Raw genomic sequence first — 17,369 nt, forward strand, 5'->3', positions numbered from 1 at the left:
AACTAAATCAACAACAATTCTTGTGTGTTTTGGGGTTTTTTTCTCTTTTTTTCTTGGAGGATTTCTATCCTGTGGTGAAGCAGCGTAGCCCTTCTTTGCTAGTGGGATGTAACAGGGAAAGATCAAATGATACTGTGGCATTAGGCCAAGTTACTTGGCAACTTCCAAGAAATGTTTAGTGTCTCGTGTATTGGAAAAAAACCAGAAGTGGGCAAAAATAACCAAAGAATAAAAATCCAATGTTTCTCATGTAGGAAAATCTCTGTCAAAAATAGGTACCAAAGATATACAAAGTCTTATGAACACAATTCAAAAAGACTCCAGCCAAACAAATTAAAGTCAAATTCATGCAGTAGCAAAGACCTGACATTTTCCATTTGAGTTAGATTCAGCATGTGGAAACCGTCCGTATGGATCTTATTTGTACGGGTGGATTACGATGAAAATTGCATTAATTTTCTCCACAGTAAAGGTCAATAATTGAAACATGAACCAAGACTCTATTGTGTAAGATGCTGTATCCCCATGCTTAGGAAAGGTCATTCAAGACAATATCATCTCATTGTTTTCTTCCCTGGAAGTATAAATAATTTCATTAGTTTTTCTCTTCAATACAACAGTTGCAATATAACGTTTCAACATCTCCCATTAAGATTGCTGAAGAGAAATGATGGTAAGGACTTGAAAGTACTCCATGATACACAGGGTATCAGACTGACAAAGATCATCCACCTTCTTCACAAAATTATGGGCAAGATCATGTCCGTAAAAGATCCAGTGTAGGGGTTACTCTGATTGTGCTTTGCTCTTTCCTTGGGAGCCTCTTGTGTACAAGAAACTGGAAGATAAATGATCTCTTGTTAAGTCTTTGCATTGCAGCATAGTTTAGGACTGCTCTTACCCATAGGTGTCCTATAAATTGCCACGGTCCTTGTATCAGCATCCTGGCTCATCCATTCATAGGTTTAAGAGTGATGGGGGAGCAGAGTTGAAAGGAAGAGCTTGCAGAGGACTTTTAGACATTCTAGGCACTGTGGTATGTCTCTCCTGACAAAGAAGTTTTAACAGTCCTATGGCATCTAAATTTCTCCCTCTTAGGGAGAATTACCTACCTCAGAAGTAGGTAAGCCAACACTAACTTCTCTAACTCTCTGGAGAAATATTAAGTAGCACTAGGCAGGTCACTGGACTGAGCACATAAATGTCAGGGAGATCTTGTACCTTAAAAATTCCAACTATTAAAAATGTTGAATTTTATTTTCAGTTGGCTAGATATATGATCTATCTTTCCCTTGTAACCCAGATTGGTAAAGATCATTACCTAGATTATAGATGATGATCCAGTAGTTTAAGTCTAATCACCATGTGATTGTTCTCAAGTCTCATGTATTTCCAGGAGAGAGCACTTATTTTGACAAAACTTGTTTTCTTTCCCCTTTACTTTTTTAAATCAAAGATGACTGGTGACTTTTTATCTCCATTCAAGATTGATTCTTGTTGCTTCTTACGCACATGTTCCTTGCCTGAATAGTGTTTTATTCTGTTGTGACTGCCAGTATTGCTTTAAAACTTGTAGCAATACCACTGGACTTTGTGTTACTTTACATGTCTATGAAAACGTGAGCAAGTACAGATAATGCTTCTTAAACTCCCTGCATTTCATGCCTGTGCATAGAAAAAGCAACAGAGTTGTTATCTAAGGTTTTTTGTATAACATTTCCCTTGGGTTTGGCTTAGGAGGCTTTTGCTGGTCCCCTGTGCACAGATGAAATTCATCTAATGTAAGCAAAGAAAGTGTAAGCATAGCTGAACAAGGCATGACGTGGTCATCTTCTGCCCTTTAGGCAGTGTTGCCCAGATTTAGCTGTAGGATTATGTGCTGTTGCTTTTAAAATGTGTCCTTTTAAGACCAATGCTGCTCTCCTTCATAACCAATCTGAAGTGATTCTATTGGATCTGGTGGAATTATTCCAGATTTCACACCTTTTTAACTGAGAGCATAAATTGACCTGTATGTGTTGCATTTCCTCTATTTGGTAATTATTTCAAGTGCACTCAGATTCGCTAAATTTCCACAGGCAGGCACATTTGCAGCATGGTGTTAATAAACAAAAAGATCCTGTGATGCACAGTTTCAGGACTGCACGAGGCAATTGCTCAGAGTTTGGCAGCCATCCTCTCCGGGTACCCGTCCTGGAAGCGCCGAGCAGCTCTCGACACACAGCAGACATTGCAGCACAGGGCAAGACAGTGACTCAGCAAGGCAGATTGCTGGGTTCATTTCAGCTGCCTTTGGCTCCCACCAAAGGCACGATCCAGTTCAAGGTTACTGTGGTGACTGTTTTCAAAGCTCTGCCTGGAATTCATTTTAGCTACCAAGAGACTGTCTGTCACTCCATGGCTACCACCTCCCACAAGAGCTTCATTTTGCTGCTAGACTGGAGCTGTTAGTGAAGTGTTCCCTGCAGACAATAGAGCCCAGTGGTCTGCTGTTTATACCCAATAAAATCTTTTTGGTTTCAGAAGTTCTACATGGATGAGTATTTTGGCCTTAAGAAGTTGTTTGGCACAGGTTTTGCTGGCCACTGATAAGGTCAGAGTTTTGTAGTCTAGTACAGAGCAAGCTGCAAATTAAATCCAACTTTGGCTAACTCTGCCTTTCTCTAAATAACTGCTGCATGTTTTGTGTTGTTTTCTTTTTTTTTTTAAACAGAATAATAGTGGAGTAAAAAGCAATGCATGTCTGAGCTATTTTTCTTTCTTTTCCCTTTCCATCAATCTTGTTTGCTGCTAATGCACTGAGGAATTAATAACTGGTATGTCAGATAAATCCTGGTAAAACATTGCCCTAATGTGCTTGCAGCAGTAGCATAATGAGACAGCTACTGTAAGAAAGCTAATCCTGAAAGTTAGGCCAGCCCAGGGCTAGGGAGAATAATTCTTCCAATCCCTGAAGATATTCATGATTTTCATTCCTGACTTAGTTGGCTGTATCCTGTTTTCTTCCTCCTTTTGCATTAATCCCTATTTATGTTTTCTCCTCCCCTTTTCCTCATCTTTGCCCCCAAGTGTTCCTTGGTTTTATATATTGAGTTTCCCTTGGCACGCCAAAAATCTGCTGATGAATACCACTTGTTTGAAAGTTGCATGCAAGATTTCTTTTTCTGCAAGTGTTTTATATGAAATCCAAGTGAGCAAGTATTTAGAACTTACTCGTGGCTTCAAGCCTAACTTGTAGTTGTGTGCATATGAAACTTGGAGTATACATCTGAAATACACTTAGAGAGTAAAAATTGTCTATGTATTTGGAGCATTGCTTACTAGTTTGGATGTATCCAGAGGAAAAATATCTGAAGGATAGATTTAAAAAATAGGAAACAGCTTTCTGTAAGGATGAAAGCTATTAATCACTGAAACAAATGATCAAAAGAATTAAGAGAATCTCCACCATCCAAGCTTTCAATTCAGTAATGGATGCTTGGCTAGAGAAGAACCAGTAACAGGCGGTATTTGGTCTTTGTTCCAGAGCAGATGATTGAAGAATTTTGCCTTCAGTCTCTTCCTCCGTAAGTCTTATGATTTTTCTTTGCAAGCCCAGCTCTGACCATTGTAGCTCCCGCATTGTGAATTGCTGTGTTATTGCTGGGGACATCCTCTCCTGGCTTGCCCCATATTCCCATTCTTTTAAAAAGTCTTCGCCATTGGAAGTGCCTCAGTATTGTGGTCATGTGAAGGTTCCTTTTGCAACTGTCCCTGAATATCTGGAAGCAGAATAAGTTCCTTCCAGGGAAGGAAGATCACAGAGCAGTGGTAACCCTTTGAGTGTGTTTACATGTCCTGTTTAAGTGTTACGTATTTCAGAAACAGGAAAATCTAGAAGCCACTTTCAGTACAACAGAGGTTTGGTGTCTTCATTTACAAGTTGATGTACATTAGCTGGACGCAAAAGACTTAATTTCTGAAATTACTGTGTCTTGGTTGGTGTTGTTTGTTTTTTTTCCCTTGACATGCTTAATCTTTTGTAAACCCCCTTTTGTGGTTTTGTTCAGGCAATTAATGTAGAAATGAAGGTTTCTTAAATCAGGATATGCAAGGAAGATTTGAAGTAGCACACTGATTATATAATTAATTCTCAGTTGTAAATTCATTTTGATGGAGTTAATTCTTTCCCAGAGGCTGAAGACTAGTTTTGGTCCACCCACAGTGCTGTAATCAGCTAAGAAATAAAGAAGAGAAGGGCTTGGAGGGATGAAATTTTCACATCTGAGTTTAGGAAAAAAATGCCAGAAACAGGCAGGATATTTTGTTTTCAATTCAAGCAAAAGCTTCTGAGCTGTGATTTTGAACCATGGGTGTCGAGATCCTGTTTTCAAGCAGCGTAATACATTGAGTTGAAAAGAAATCAGAAAGGAATGATACTTGAAGAAGATGGAGAAAAATTATTTGCATGGTGGGACCCTGCACAGATGGGAAAGTCTATTTAGTGGAAGATGTATTTAGGATTATTTTTTACATCTTCCACAAATGTGGTAGTGTTCCGGTGTAGCTTTCTCTTCAACCGTTGCCCATTTATTAATAAACAGGGGCCAGTGATTGTCATCCTGATGGACTCTTACTTCTTCCAACAGTGTTTTGTGAGGTGCTGACTTCAGAAAGCATAAGCAACACTCTAAAATCTAAATAAGTTGGAAAAATCTGTTTGCTGTACTTCATTTGTCTGCTTCTCTCTTGCTTAATCCATGACCTAATAATCACATACATGTGTTTAGACTGCAGGTTTCTAGAATAAAACAATAATAACAGAGAAACATAGACCAATTCCCAGGATTTTTAAATAATTATGCACACACACTGCTGTGCATACTGCAAGGACAATTGCAGCTTATTATACTCTCTAATAAGTGATTTTATTTACAAGGCTTTCCAATCTCTGTTTGTCTCTGCCTTTACATTGGTTGGCCATATTTTGTATTGGAAATTGAAACCACTGTTGTCTAGAGGTGACTTGAGCATGCATGCCAGGTAAACATAGGCATGCAGTTGTCATTATAGCTTTGGAACTGATAGTTTCTATTTTATTTTCTTACTCTGCTTTGTGGCTGCAGCAGAAGTTGTGTTGTGTTGGTTAAACTGCGTTATCGCCACATCTCTAAGCTCAGTCGAAGATGTGTAAATGAAGTCAGCATGATGCAGATAGACCTGACAGATGATCTGCCTTGCAGCTCTGGGTAGCAAGAGTAGGCTTGCCCTGCAATATCACTCTATTAAAGTGGTTTCTTTACCCCTCTGTTTGGATTTGGACAGAAGAAAATTCCTACTGTCCAGTTTTCCATGAGCTATCCCCCAAGTTCTGTTTCCAAGTTTGGTGAAAAAAAAAAGCCAACTATGGCTGAGAGACCATTGTACAATTCCAGTGAGTGAATAGTTAAATATAATTTCAATGTGTCATTTACATTTGAGCCTAACGAGGTTATAACTGGAGCTGTGTGAAAATGACTTTTTGGTGCTATTTTCACATAAACTGACTATTTATTTATTTATTTTGTTCTGGGGTTATTTCACACCCCAAGGGTTTCATTTTTGTTGGTTGTTTTATTAATGTAAAAATACTCATTTTCACACCCAAATGTGTGATTATTTAAAAAGCTGCTTCTATTCATTGTGCACTCACTTGCAACCTAAAGGCAAATATTCAAATGTCTGGAGCTTGATAACTCCATGGTGTTTTTGGCTGGCTTTTTAAAATTAAAAATTACTGGGTAGAAAAATGGGCAGTAAGTAGTTCAAAGTGTTGTAAGGGCTGTACTCCCATGCCTGCCTCTCAGCAACAAAGGTTGGGTCAGAGTTTATTCAAGCACACACTGGAGTGTTGTGCCCTGTCTCAGGTGCACACAAACTCTCTCAGTATGGTAGTGCCAAAAGGCTGGAGCAGGACCCTCACCTCTGAGGCCTTGTGAGACTTTAAGTAGCTTCTGACCTTCTCCTGCTTGGAGGAATAACGTGGATGACAACACAGAGGCAGAATTGCAGCAGTGTTGGGTCTCATGTCTCTGGTCCTTGCTCATCCCCACCCACCCTTTCTGCTACCTTGGCTGGTGAGGACCACAGAGAACATGGATACAAAATGCTTTTTGCCATCATCTTCTCTGTCTGGGAACCAGTTGGTTAAAACACAGCTTAAAACATCTTATTTTTGCTAAATTGGCTTGATTTTTGAGTGTCTAAAAGTGATGAAAAATCAGTGTCCAGGGCTCTGCATTTTGTAATAAGTGAATGTTTTGCTGATTTCTCACTGGAATATCTGCAACCACACCAATTTGCATGCCTGTATGTGTGTTAGTTTGCTGGCAAAGAAATGCTGAATGCTGATAATTGTATACTGATTTTCAAGCCTGATTTAAGTAATTTTGATTTTTAATTCATTCTGTGTTTTTTTTTTTATTTCTGCACTTGTTAAGTAGTGTCCTGTAATGTTGTTGCCTAAAATAAGCAGTAAGAAACGAAGTTGTGAGATGACTGCTGTGAAGGGAAAAGGACATTTTTTCTTTGATTCTTTTTTTTTCCCCCGTAAAAGAATAAGTCTCTGTATACAGAATGTTCAAAAAATACTGCATTCACTATCTTGCTGCTAATTTATATACGTAAAACAGCATGGCTGTGGGGAGCCTAGAAAGCTCAGAAAAGTGATATTCAGAAGTTCTGCACAAGAATATTCTTGTTCTTGAGGAGCACTGGGCAGCCATTACTCCACATCATGGGTGCCCAGCTCCTCTTCTGCTTTGGCATGAAACTGGGTTCTTCAGTGAAATCCTGGTTGAGGTTCTGCAGTTGATTAATGTTAGAAGGTGAAGAAACCTCTGCCCATGTGTTGAGGAAAAGGAAATAAATAGAGGGATCTATGTTTTTCTGTATATCACATACAATCAACAAATTATGTTACCCAGGATATGTGTTCCCTCCTGCTTTCAGTGACATACTTAAGTTCATGGATCCATCAGCAGTACTGGGAATCTTACTTACTTCACATATCTGTGCACATCCTAGCAAACACTGGATGTATTAAAAGTTTTGGTTTTTCTTTTCTTCTTTTTGGTTAGGAATCTGAGAAAAAGGGACTAATTGACAGAATCCACATGGTCCAAGAGATCATCATAGCTGTTCAAACCATCCTAGAAGAAATAGCATCCTTTGGAGAGAGGATTAAAAAGTAAGTAATAAATTTTTGCTTGCTTGGCCATGACTTGAAGTGAAGCAGAGCCAGGAGGATTCAGGTGGAGTGAATGTCTTGCTCCAAAAATGACTGCAGGGTACAGCAAGAAAACCTGTCCAGTCCCACCAGTGTTTCTTCTCTTACAGTCTTTTATGCCAAACACCTTTCTAAAGCATAGAGAAGGGTAGAAGCCATGTGCTTTACTGATACAGCTTTCAATAAGACCTAAATTTCTGGTCTTGTTTGTTTATCATGAAGTAGTTATGAATGCCACAGATACTACTTGAAGATGTGGGTACAGAAGCCTCAGGCATTTTTTTTCAGACCCATCATAGAAAGTAGGTAGGAACTGATGGTCAGAGTTGCTTTTCCCACGCCCTCCCCACTGAGATGTGACTGCAGGGGTTACCAGTCACTTATGTCCCTGGCCAGTGCATTTAGGTTTTTCTCTTTACCATTTTGAGCTGTCTGCTTCCTGCTGGTGCCACGAGGAAGCCCAAAGGGGGTTTTCAGGGTCATGTTGCAAGGGGTGGCACAGAGTGTATTCCTGACCTTACGAAGGAGGGAGGTGAAGGAAGAGCCTGAAAAAAAAATCCCACACACGAACACACACAAACTTTTATAACTCAATCTTTATTGAAGCCTAATTGTTTTCTGTTTTGAACACAAAGTGATGGTTTGTGATCGAGCCACACTTTAATGAGAAGCTGGGTTCAAGCTAAAAATACAGCAAACGCATGTGCTGTGGTTCCACGCTGGACACCCCAGCTGGGGTGGAAATGCCCCAAAGATGTATTCCAGTCCATGAACAGAGCACTGTTCTGCCCAGCTGCATGGCAGGAAGATTCAAAGCACTTAAACACTATTAATTCTTGTATTCATTTTGGTAACAATGGTCTTAAAGAACACATTGGGTATTAATGTGGATGTCCGATGTAATTTCAGAAGAATTCCGTTGTAACTCAGCAGTGATGTACCATTAAAAAATTGCTATCAAAGTTTTTTTGTAAGTGACAGACTGAATTGTGCTACAGTTTTCAGTCTGTCACTCCAGTTACACAATCATAGGGAGTTTTCTCTGAATTGAGCTGTTTTGCCTTTTTTTTTTTTTTACTTAAGCTACTTGATTGATAATGATGGGTCCTCTCCCACCTATCTTTACTTAATATTTAATACATCTATTGAAGCTTAAAAGTAATTCTTATAGCGTCCTACTAATTTTATCTGTCAAGGGAAGTTTGTCTTATTTTATAGCCTGATAAGTGGTCCACGTTCATTCTCTCTTCTTCCTACTCCCCGTCATTGTGATATGATGATGTTAGCAGTCAGATTGTGAGAAACAGATGCCCAAATCCATAAATTCATCTGACTGGACTAAAGTCTGTTTAGCTGTGGACTAACTGGCATTCTCTTAGTCCAGGTATCTCAGTATTTGGTGCATGCCACAAGGTTGTCTTTCAAGGGCAAAGAGGACAAAGTAACTTAAAAGATGTGTTAGCAGTGTTAGCTGCTCACCTTAAGTTCATGATCAACTTCCATGTGAGAGGTCAGAGTGAAATAACGTCCTGCTTTTCACTACAATGTGGCAAAAGTCTGAAATACTGTAGTAACTGAGCCTCTCAAGAGTGCTTTTCTTGGGAAAAATCTGATGTGGATTGTTGGAATACAGAAGTTTGGACTGCTGCTGGCATGCTACAGTTTACCCAAGCCAGCCTCCTATATATAATGGAGTAAGCAATTCTTGAAAATGTTGAGAGATAGAAGCAAATTTATATATATAAAGAGGAATTCATAAAAAACATTATTCCCTAATATTATGCAGAGAAATTACTCTTAACTGCTCTTTCACAGATTAGCATCATATTTAATCCATTCAAAGTTATTATAAGGGTTGGCTCTGGCTACTTGCCACATTTGAGTCGTGCACTGACACACATCTCATGTCATCTCCCCTGTGGGCCAGTGAAGCCAGCGCTGATGGCCCTGTCTCCAGATCAGATAATCCACCCCTGAATAATGAAGAGCTGACTGGTGAGCAGAGATGTGTAACAAGTGCGACACATATAAGAAGAAACAGAAACAATTCACTTACATGCCTAACAACTTCACTGAGCTCCCCTGGGCTCCTTTTTTCTTTCCTTATCATGATATATGCCTCTCAGATATCTCCCTTAATCCATTATAACATCCAGAAGTAGCAATCTGCTTATCCACCTTCCAAAGGGTTTGCAATTTATGGCATATCTGACTGTGCCAAACACTGCAAAGAGGTCATTAAATTATTATTGGGTAGCAGAGTACAAACAGGGTCCAAGAACAGAAATGTTGAGAAGGATTGTTTGTTTTCTCCTTACAGCACATTCAACTGGACGGTGCCTTTCCTCTCTGTCTTGGCCTGCTTGGTCCTGGCAGCAGCAACAGTTATTTTGTATTTTATACCACTGAGGTACATTGTTTTAATCTGGGGTAAGTACTCCCCTGTGTCTCATTTGTATGAGATAAATACAATATATGTTCAAACAAGCTTTAAACGACCTGTTACACAGACAAACAAGATCTGTTACTTAGAGGTGAATAAAGATGTTAGGAACTTCTTAAAATTACCATTTCTCCCCCCTGGGTTATCTGATAATTTGCTTTTCTTAGGGTTCTTTATAAGTTTCCAACAGCACCACAAGAAGAGCATTAGCGTAGATAAGCTACTTTCAGTGTTATTATTCTTCTGCAAGAAAGTAATTAGTTTCCCAGTGTTGGAGCCCTCCAGCTGGGAAATGGCAGGAAGTGGACAAGATGGGTTTTCAGAGCTGGACCATGTAGACCTGGACCCTGGGAGCCTTTCGGCTCTGAATATCCCTGCAATCAGGACAGACAGTGTACCTGGTACCCAACAGCATCTCCTTTTGTCATGGGTCAGAAAGTATTTCTATGAAGATACATTGTAAAGTAAAACAGGAGCTTATAAACATTAAAACTTTTCCCATGATGTTATGAAGAAGTGAAAGATTGTCTTTCACAAAAGCAGATGGCTTTCAAGGGTATGCAGTCACAGGACAAGGGGGAATGGCTTTCAATTGAAAGAAGGTCGGTTTAGATCAGATATTAAGAAGAAATACTTTACTGTGATGGTAGTGAGGCTCTGGCACAGGGTGCCCAGAGAAGTTGTGAATGCCCTGTCCCTGGAAGTGTTCAAGGCCAGGCTTGGATCAGCCTGGTCTAGTGGAAGGTGTCCCTGCTCATGGCAGGGAGGTTGGATTGAAATGGTCTTGAAGGTTTCCTTACAACCCAAACCATTCAGTGATTCCAGCTGCTGAAGACTTTCTACATCTCTAAATGGCTTCCTGTCTTATTTAAGGTGGTAACTTTTGTCTCAGCCTTGAGGTAAAATGGTTGTGAACATCATGCAGGTAATCCTCACTGGCCTGTGGAAGCTCAGTCCCAGTATGGCTCTAGGTCATAGAGACTCCCCTGTCATCCCTCTGGGGCTGAACCATCTGCAGCTGTCTTGGCTCTCCTGGGTGGGAAAAGGGAGGGAAGGAGAAAGTGGCAATAAAAAAAGCTACTTTTGGGCAACAACAGCAGCCACCAAAAAAGAAATAAAGGATTAAATCAAACAAAAGAAAGGGCAAAAGGAAAGGAGGGAAATTGCTGGGAGTAAAAAGTACAGTAACAAAATATTGCTGTTCTTGTGTGGAAGACATGGTGGGTACATGAAAACTATACATCCGTTCAACATCATCTAGAGTGACAGGGCCTTCAAATATGATACATGTTAAACAACTACCCTGTGGCAAGGCCTCAAAAGACCTTACGGTATTTTCTGTTTTTTAAAAATCAGGTACACAGAAAATTGTGTTGTCATTTTGCTACAAGTATATGGCTTTAAAGCTGAATCTCAGACATGGAGCACGTACATTTCAGGGAGAGGAGAAGGCTGGAGCAGCCACTACATTTGAAATCACTTTCAGGGAAACCACTGTGAGATTTTGGACATGGGCCTGATGGAATTGCGTGCTGTATTATCCTCAGAGGCAACCAACATTTGAATTTTTTGCTATTCTTTAAAATAGGTTAGCTGATTTTCTTCACTTAAAAGGCAGCCTCTGGTAAAGCAAGAAAAGACCTCCTGAACTTCACAATAGAATGAACATTCCACTCCTATGGATCTTCTGTCTAGACTAAGGACCACCTCTGACAGCTGAAGCTTAGCTAAATCCATGGTGATGGGGGACAGAATTGCTGCATTTAATAAGCCAAATTACTCACACAATGATCAAAATAAATTAAACCTTGTGATAGGTTTTTACAGTTTCCCACAACATCATAATGTGGCCAGCTTGTCAAAAGTGGCTCTGCAAAGAGGGGATAAGCTGTGAGACATGAAGGGGAAAGGAAGCTCTCATTTTCAGAAGAAATGGAAGGAAAAAAGCCTTTTTCCTGCCCAGTTATTTTCAGAGCCCTCCAGTTGTCTGGGAAAGAGGAGAGGGGATACCTTTGGTGATCTCAGACAGCAGATTTAACAGCAGCCTTGGATGTAACTGTGTGTATTCTCTCCTCAGAAAGAATTCATGCTGAAATCTCACTACATTGTTGGCAACAGATGATCTCCAAAGTAGAGGAATACCTTTATAAATAATGCCCTCTACTTCCTCCAGGAGGCACTTGTGGATGATTCCACATGACAGGGAACGTGTGTGTGGCTTTAAGTCTGAGGCACTGTTTTCACACTAATTTTTACTTGTGAATCCTTCTTCCCTTTGTCACCTTGCCTGAACAATTTTGAGGACGGAGTAGAAAAGGGTTGTGTTATTTTGTTTGCCTTTTTTTTTCCCTAGGCATAAATAAATTTACTAAGAAGCTTAGAAATCCCTATGCCATCGACAATAATGAGCTACTAGATTTCCTCTCCAGGGTACCATCTGATGTTCAAAAGGTAAGTAATGAATGGCCACAGCCAATGCAGGCAACGAGTGACACTGAGAACGGCTGGGTGCTCCGCTTGGGAATACAATGCCAGTGCACTTTTGAATAACGGAGATAAGGCATCAGGGAAAATCCACAGAGGAAGGGGGAGAGAATGGTAGAAGAGAGGGGAGCCAAAATCCTTTGTCAGAAGGATAAAATGATTGCAGAAAAATTAGCCTGAAAAGACCTACTTAAAAATGATCTGGAAAATCACTCAGCATGGTTACTGAACTGTGGTTTTTGTCACCTTTCTCCTCCGGTATTTGTATGGAGGGAGGAGAAAAATAGTCTCTTTGATAGAGATAACCATCCAAAAGGATTTGCTGAATTCTCCCTTTTCTCAAGATAGGGGGAGGAATGGGGGGAATTATTTCTGTGACTTTGTGCTTGAGCTCCAAGCCTCCTTTGGACAATGCCCTGCTCATCTCCTTCTCTAAAGAAAACCTTGAAATGTGTATAACATTCTCTGCGGTTGATCAGATCAATCTTCTACCATTATGGAATTACAAGTTTTAATCTAACCAGTATCTATTCTCCCTCAATTTCCGTCAAGTCTTGTCTCTTCTCCTATTTCTTTGAAACAAAAACACTGTCTTCAATAATCTCGCCTATCTTCCTGGAAATTATTTGAACAATAAGTCCTTTAGAATGTCAAGATCTGTTTATTTCTCTTGGAGGAGGGAAAATAGTCTTGCTGGGTAATGAAGCCACACAGTATAAAGGATTCTTTCTTTTGTTTTAATTAACTGGAATCTGTGTCCTCAGGCCCTGATCCCGATGCCCTGGATCCCACTGACATTGTACCTTTTCTTGTGAATTGTGGCACTTTCCCTGTGAGGTGCTGATCACTGGGAATAAGGGAATCCTAATCTCACCTTTAGTGACTTTATGCTTGTTGGGAACAGAAATGTAATTGCACACATGCACTGTTGAGGCATCTGGTAGAAACAAGGCTGGGAAAAGCTTCTGGTGACATTTATCTCAAGAGGCCACCAGATTGGTTGATGGCAGTACTAATAACTGGAAAGAAATCTCACTGTAGGCTGGTGGGAAAAATAATGCTAAACAGAAACAATCACAGAGACATTAAGCTTCAGTGTAGTTTTATTTTTTGTCATTGCTCTGGTAGGGGCCACTGGATTTTCAGTGATGGTTTGCATATGCCCTTTAAGTGTTTATGTTTAAAGATAAGCTGCTTTTCTATTTATGCTTTATTTAACATTTACATTTTTAACATTTCCTTGAGTGGTTTCCATCATTTGGGGATCCTTTGAGCTCTCCAAGGAAAATGATAACAATTTTCTATGATAAAAGTTCCTTGGATAGGACAAACCTAGAGTTTTCCACTAGTGCCAAAAATAGTGAGGCCAAGTGAAAAGTCATTCATGGAAGCTCCAAAGCCCCTCTGTCTGCTTTGTTTTACATGCTGTTGATGCATCACCATTTCACTGGGGTATTGCAATGAGTTAGAAATTACTTCTGTCTATCCATTTGCCATTTACAACCCACGTGTTGGACAAAAGACAGTGGAGGAGTTAAAAAGATGGCACATTGAGACAAAGTTTCACCATGATTTCAATGAGAATACTTTTCTCTAGCACAACCGACAGTTTGGAGATTACACCATCCTTGGCAGTTTATCATACATAACCATTATATTGTATATGAATTTGTTTTGAAAGGTGGAGGCAGCTTTGCCCAGGTCCTATTCAGGAAAATACTTTCTGTTTTTGGAAGTGGTTATGTCAACCTCCCAAGGTCCATGTATGGTTTTGAAAACTGTCATCTTACTGTCTGTTGGGATCCACTTGAATTGAAACTCCTGAGAGAAGTTTATTAAACTAATCGGTTAGTGCCAGAAAGATAAGAAAAACAAATCCCAAACCAAAACAAACCCTAAAGATCTACCCTACATTGCTGAAATCAGGTAGAACCCTATGTATCTCATTAGAAAAATCTGCTTTTAATATTTTTGTTTCAAGAAATGATGCATGACTTCTCAAATCCTTCCTGCAATTAATCCCCCATGTTCCTGTGTTTAGAAAATGATTCATTACTTTTGAACCTTCCTTAGTTTCCCTTGGTTTGTCCTCGGGGAGCCATTAACACACACTGTAGTGAGCTAGGGTTACCTAACTGCAAACGTCATGTCTGTTTGTTTTTACAGGTGCAGTATGCTGAATTGAAACCATACAGCAGCTCCAGTCCCGTTAGGAAGAAGAGGAGTGCGCTATAGGATGCAGCGGGAGTTCAAAATGCATCCTCTCCCTCCATGCACATGCCTGTGCACACAAGCTGTACCCCTCCCCTTCTTCTAGCTTCAGAACAACACTAGAATAACTGCCACAGGCTTTTTTTTTTTTTTTTGAAGATGTGGTTTTTGATAAACACCTATTCTGGGTTTCTTTTTTGGGTTGTCTTTTTGGCATGGAGTTGTATCCCAAAAAAGAACAAGGTGGAATGTATGAACTAGTTTGAGGGGTGGGGAGGAGGAGAATGAGAGAGTATGGTGCCACTGCATCTTTTATTTTTATTTTTACTTTTTGCCTTTGATTGCAGAGACAAGGCTGGATGTGGCAGCGCTCCCTGTTTTATGTAGGAAGAGATAATTCCGCTTAGTGTAGCGGATCAGCTGAGCTGATGTGAGGAGATGCTCTGAACCAGTTTTTAACATATCCAACAGATTTACATTAAGATATGAAAGCTATTCTTTTCTGAGTTAAATCGCTGTGCCTAGGAAGGTTTAAGCTCTGAATTAACGAGTCTTTGATACCCATCTTCTGTTCAAGCAGTGTACATTTTAAAAAGTTTTTTATCATAATTAGCAGAAAGAGCTAGGAGCTCCAACAGTATCTCAATATTTCATCCAGCACTTGTGGGTTTTTCTTTTTCCTTTTTTTTCTTTTTTTTTTTTTTAAAGCCCACCCTGTGGTTAACTCTTTGGATACTGGAATCGTCGGAGATCCATTGCTGGCAATGGATGCATGAAAACCTTGTGCCGTGAAAGGATTAAGAGACTGTAGAAAAGGCTAACTCACTGACCTGAAAAGACTCTGTTGACTTGCCTTTTATAATTCCATCTCATCAGATAATTTCAGTATTGCTGTTGTTTTCCTGTCTGAATCCAGAGGGGTCAACACTACAGATCCAAGAGAAAAAACACTTTATAGCCTTAAAGAAACATGTACTTGTGCAGAAAGAGAGCACTGTACCCAAAGACGTGGTTGTGCAATAGTGTGCAGGCTTTGGGCCACCACTGATGTCTTCTTGAAGTCTTTCCTGGTAGTTCACAAGGAGAGGACCAGAAAGTGAAGTCATATGAAATAAAGGACAGAAGAGAAGACCCCGTTATCTGTTCTGAGGAGAATGTGATTTCTTGCTTGCTTACCAGTCTTTTAACTATTGTGCTTTTGCTTTATATATTTCAGATAATCAGCATTATTCAGGTAGTTTGACTGGGGTAACTAAAACACAGAATCATATGTAAACTTGCTTAACTTTGGTGATTGTGTAGCCCTTGGTCCTTTAGGTGCTGTAGGACATTGTGGGGGTGACTTTCGACTGCAAGAAGTCACTAGTAGAATGAAAGCTGGAGTTATGTCTTGTGATTCCCAGACAGGGGTTACCACCAACAGCCCCTTTGGTAGTTCACAGAGCAAAAAAATAAAGAAACCTGAGAGACAGGTTTCCTTTTGCTGAAAAAAAAAAGGAGGAAAAAAAACAAAGACTTTGGAAGTCATCTAATAAAAGGTAAAATCTTGCTTATGGATCAGTGATCCAAATGGAGTTGTGTGTGTTTCTGTGGGCCTGCTGCATGAATTTGAAGAAGGAAAACTAACAGCAGCGTATCTTCCACTGGATTATTAGCCAGATTCAGTAATTTTTCGTAAGTTTATTTTTCAAAGTCCCACTGTGCCTTTGAATAAGGAACAGGCACATTTTCATATACTTGATTGGATAAAGAGTGTATTTTGCTCGTGCAAAGCTTTGTGTAGCTGCAAATGGAAGGATAGAGGAAAGATAATCCTGGTTTAAAAAGCCACAAAAATGCCTCTTTGTTTGCACATGTGCTTGTGTACCCATGTGTATAAAGAGTTGTGTATAAAGAGTACATGTATTTATAGGCAAGTGTGTGGGGGGAAATGGGTGAATATACAGATTGAAAAACCTTGAAAATGTTTATGAAAAATGCCAAAGATTTTAAAGCTTATCATCTTGCGTCTGTTCTTCTTCATTTTGTATCTTTCCCGGCATGTCTCTCTGGCTGAGCCAGATCTCTGCATGATTTGATTTACTTCAACTTAATGAAGCTGGTTGGAAAGAGCCTTGTAGAAATTACAAAATCTCCAGTAAATCTCCTTCTTGTACATACAATAGATGTCCACGGAACCCTTTTGTTAAACCGGTTTCTCAATCTTCTCTGTAAACAATGCCTCATTGTCTCGCTTTAAACTATCATCTGGTTTATCATACTGGAGTCTTGTCATTTTGTAAGGACTAATGTCAGACATATTTAAGCAGGCATGTGAGATCTGATGGTTGATTTGAGTGAAAACATTCAACTGCAGGAAAAATTGTTTATTTATTCAGAAGTTGAGACTGCTACTTTATAGTTTTTGGGTTTTTTTTTTTTGTTTTTTTCCTAAGAGTTTTCCATGTGGAACTGATTTCTGTTCAGGAGACAGGGTGATGTCTTTTTTTTTTTAATGTAGATATTTTTGGTTTCAGAATAATTTGTGTTAATTGTTATGCTGGAGACATACCAAATGAAGGGGTTTGGATGGTCCAGTACCTATATATGTTGTAATGAGCTCTTTGTTTTGATAAATGCTGTTTGAAATGCAATAAACATCTGAGGTTAAGCTGATGCTTTTAATTTATCTCATTTAGGAGATACGTTTCCCATTGTTTGCAAAATACTTACTATGCTGTCATATTTAGTATCTGACTAGGTAAGCAAGTACATCCCTTGGCATTGCAGTGTAACAACTGACATTGGAATTTACTTGAAGTGGAGTGAGGAGCATAAGTGCTAGAGCAGGCAATGAGGTAAAGCCTTACCCCACCTGCTTACAACCCTTTAATGGTATTTCCTAGGCCTTACCTAAAGGAAAAAAGGGTTATGAGAACTTACTGCACACTACAGTCATCAAACTCTATATTCAGATTTTTCCTTTGGATCTTAAAGGAAGGATAT

The 17,369-nt window shown here is 39.6% G+C and overlaps 1 protein-coding gene across 6 annotated transcripts in view; it reads left to right on the forward strand.

Annotated features, from left to right (window-relative positions):
• MCTP2 (multiple C2 and transmembrane domain containing 2) overlaps positions 1 to 17,039 on the forward strand; it is a 127,837-nt gene extending 110,798 nt beyond the window's left edge. For all 6 annotated transcript variants that reach the window (XM_071568171.1, XM_071568170.1, XM_071568174.1 and 3 more), the window contains 4 exons: positions 7,098 to 7,207; positions 9,567 to 9,676; positions 12,043 to 12,140; positions 14,340 to 17,039. In XM_071568171.1, the coding sequence (XP_071424272.1) occupies positions 7,098 to 7,207; positions 9,567 to 9,676; positions 12,043 to 12,140; positions 14,340 to 14,408 (387 nt within the window). In that variant the 3' untranslated portion in view covers positions 14,409 to 17,039. The remainder of the gene's footprint in view (positions 1 to 7,097; positions 7,208 to 9,566; positions 9,677 to 12,042; positions 12,141 to 14,339) is intronic.
• Positions 17,040 to 17,369: the final 330 nt, after the last annotated feature.

The sequence above is a fragment of the Pithys albifrons genome, chromosome 13 (assembly GCF_047495875.1).
Source record: "Pithys albifrons albifrons isolate INPA30051 chromosome 13, PitAlb_v1, whole genome shotgun sequence".
Taxonomy (NCBI): Eukaryota; Metazoa; Chordata; class Aves; order Passeriformes; family Thamnophilidae; genus Pithys; species Pithys albifrons.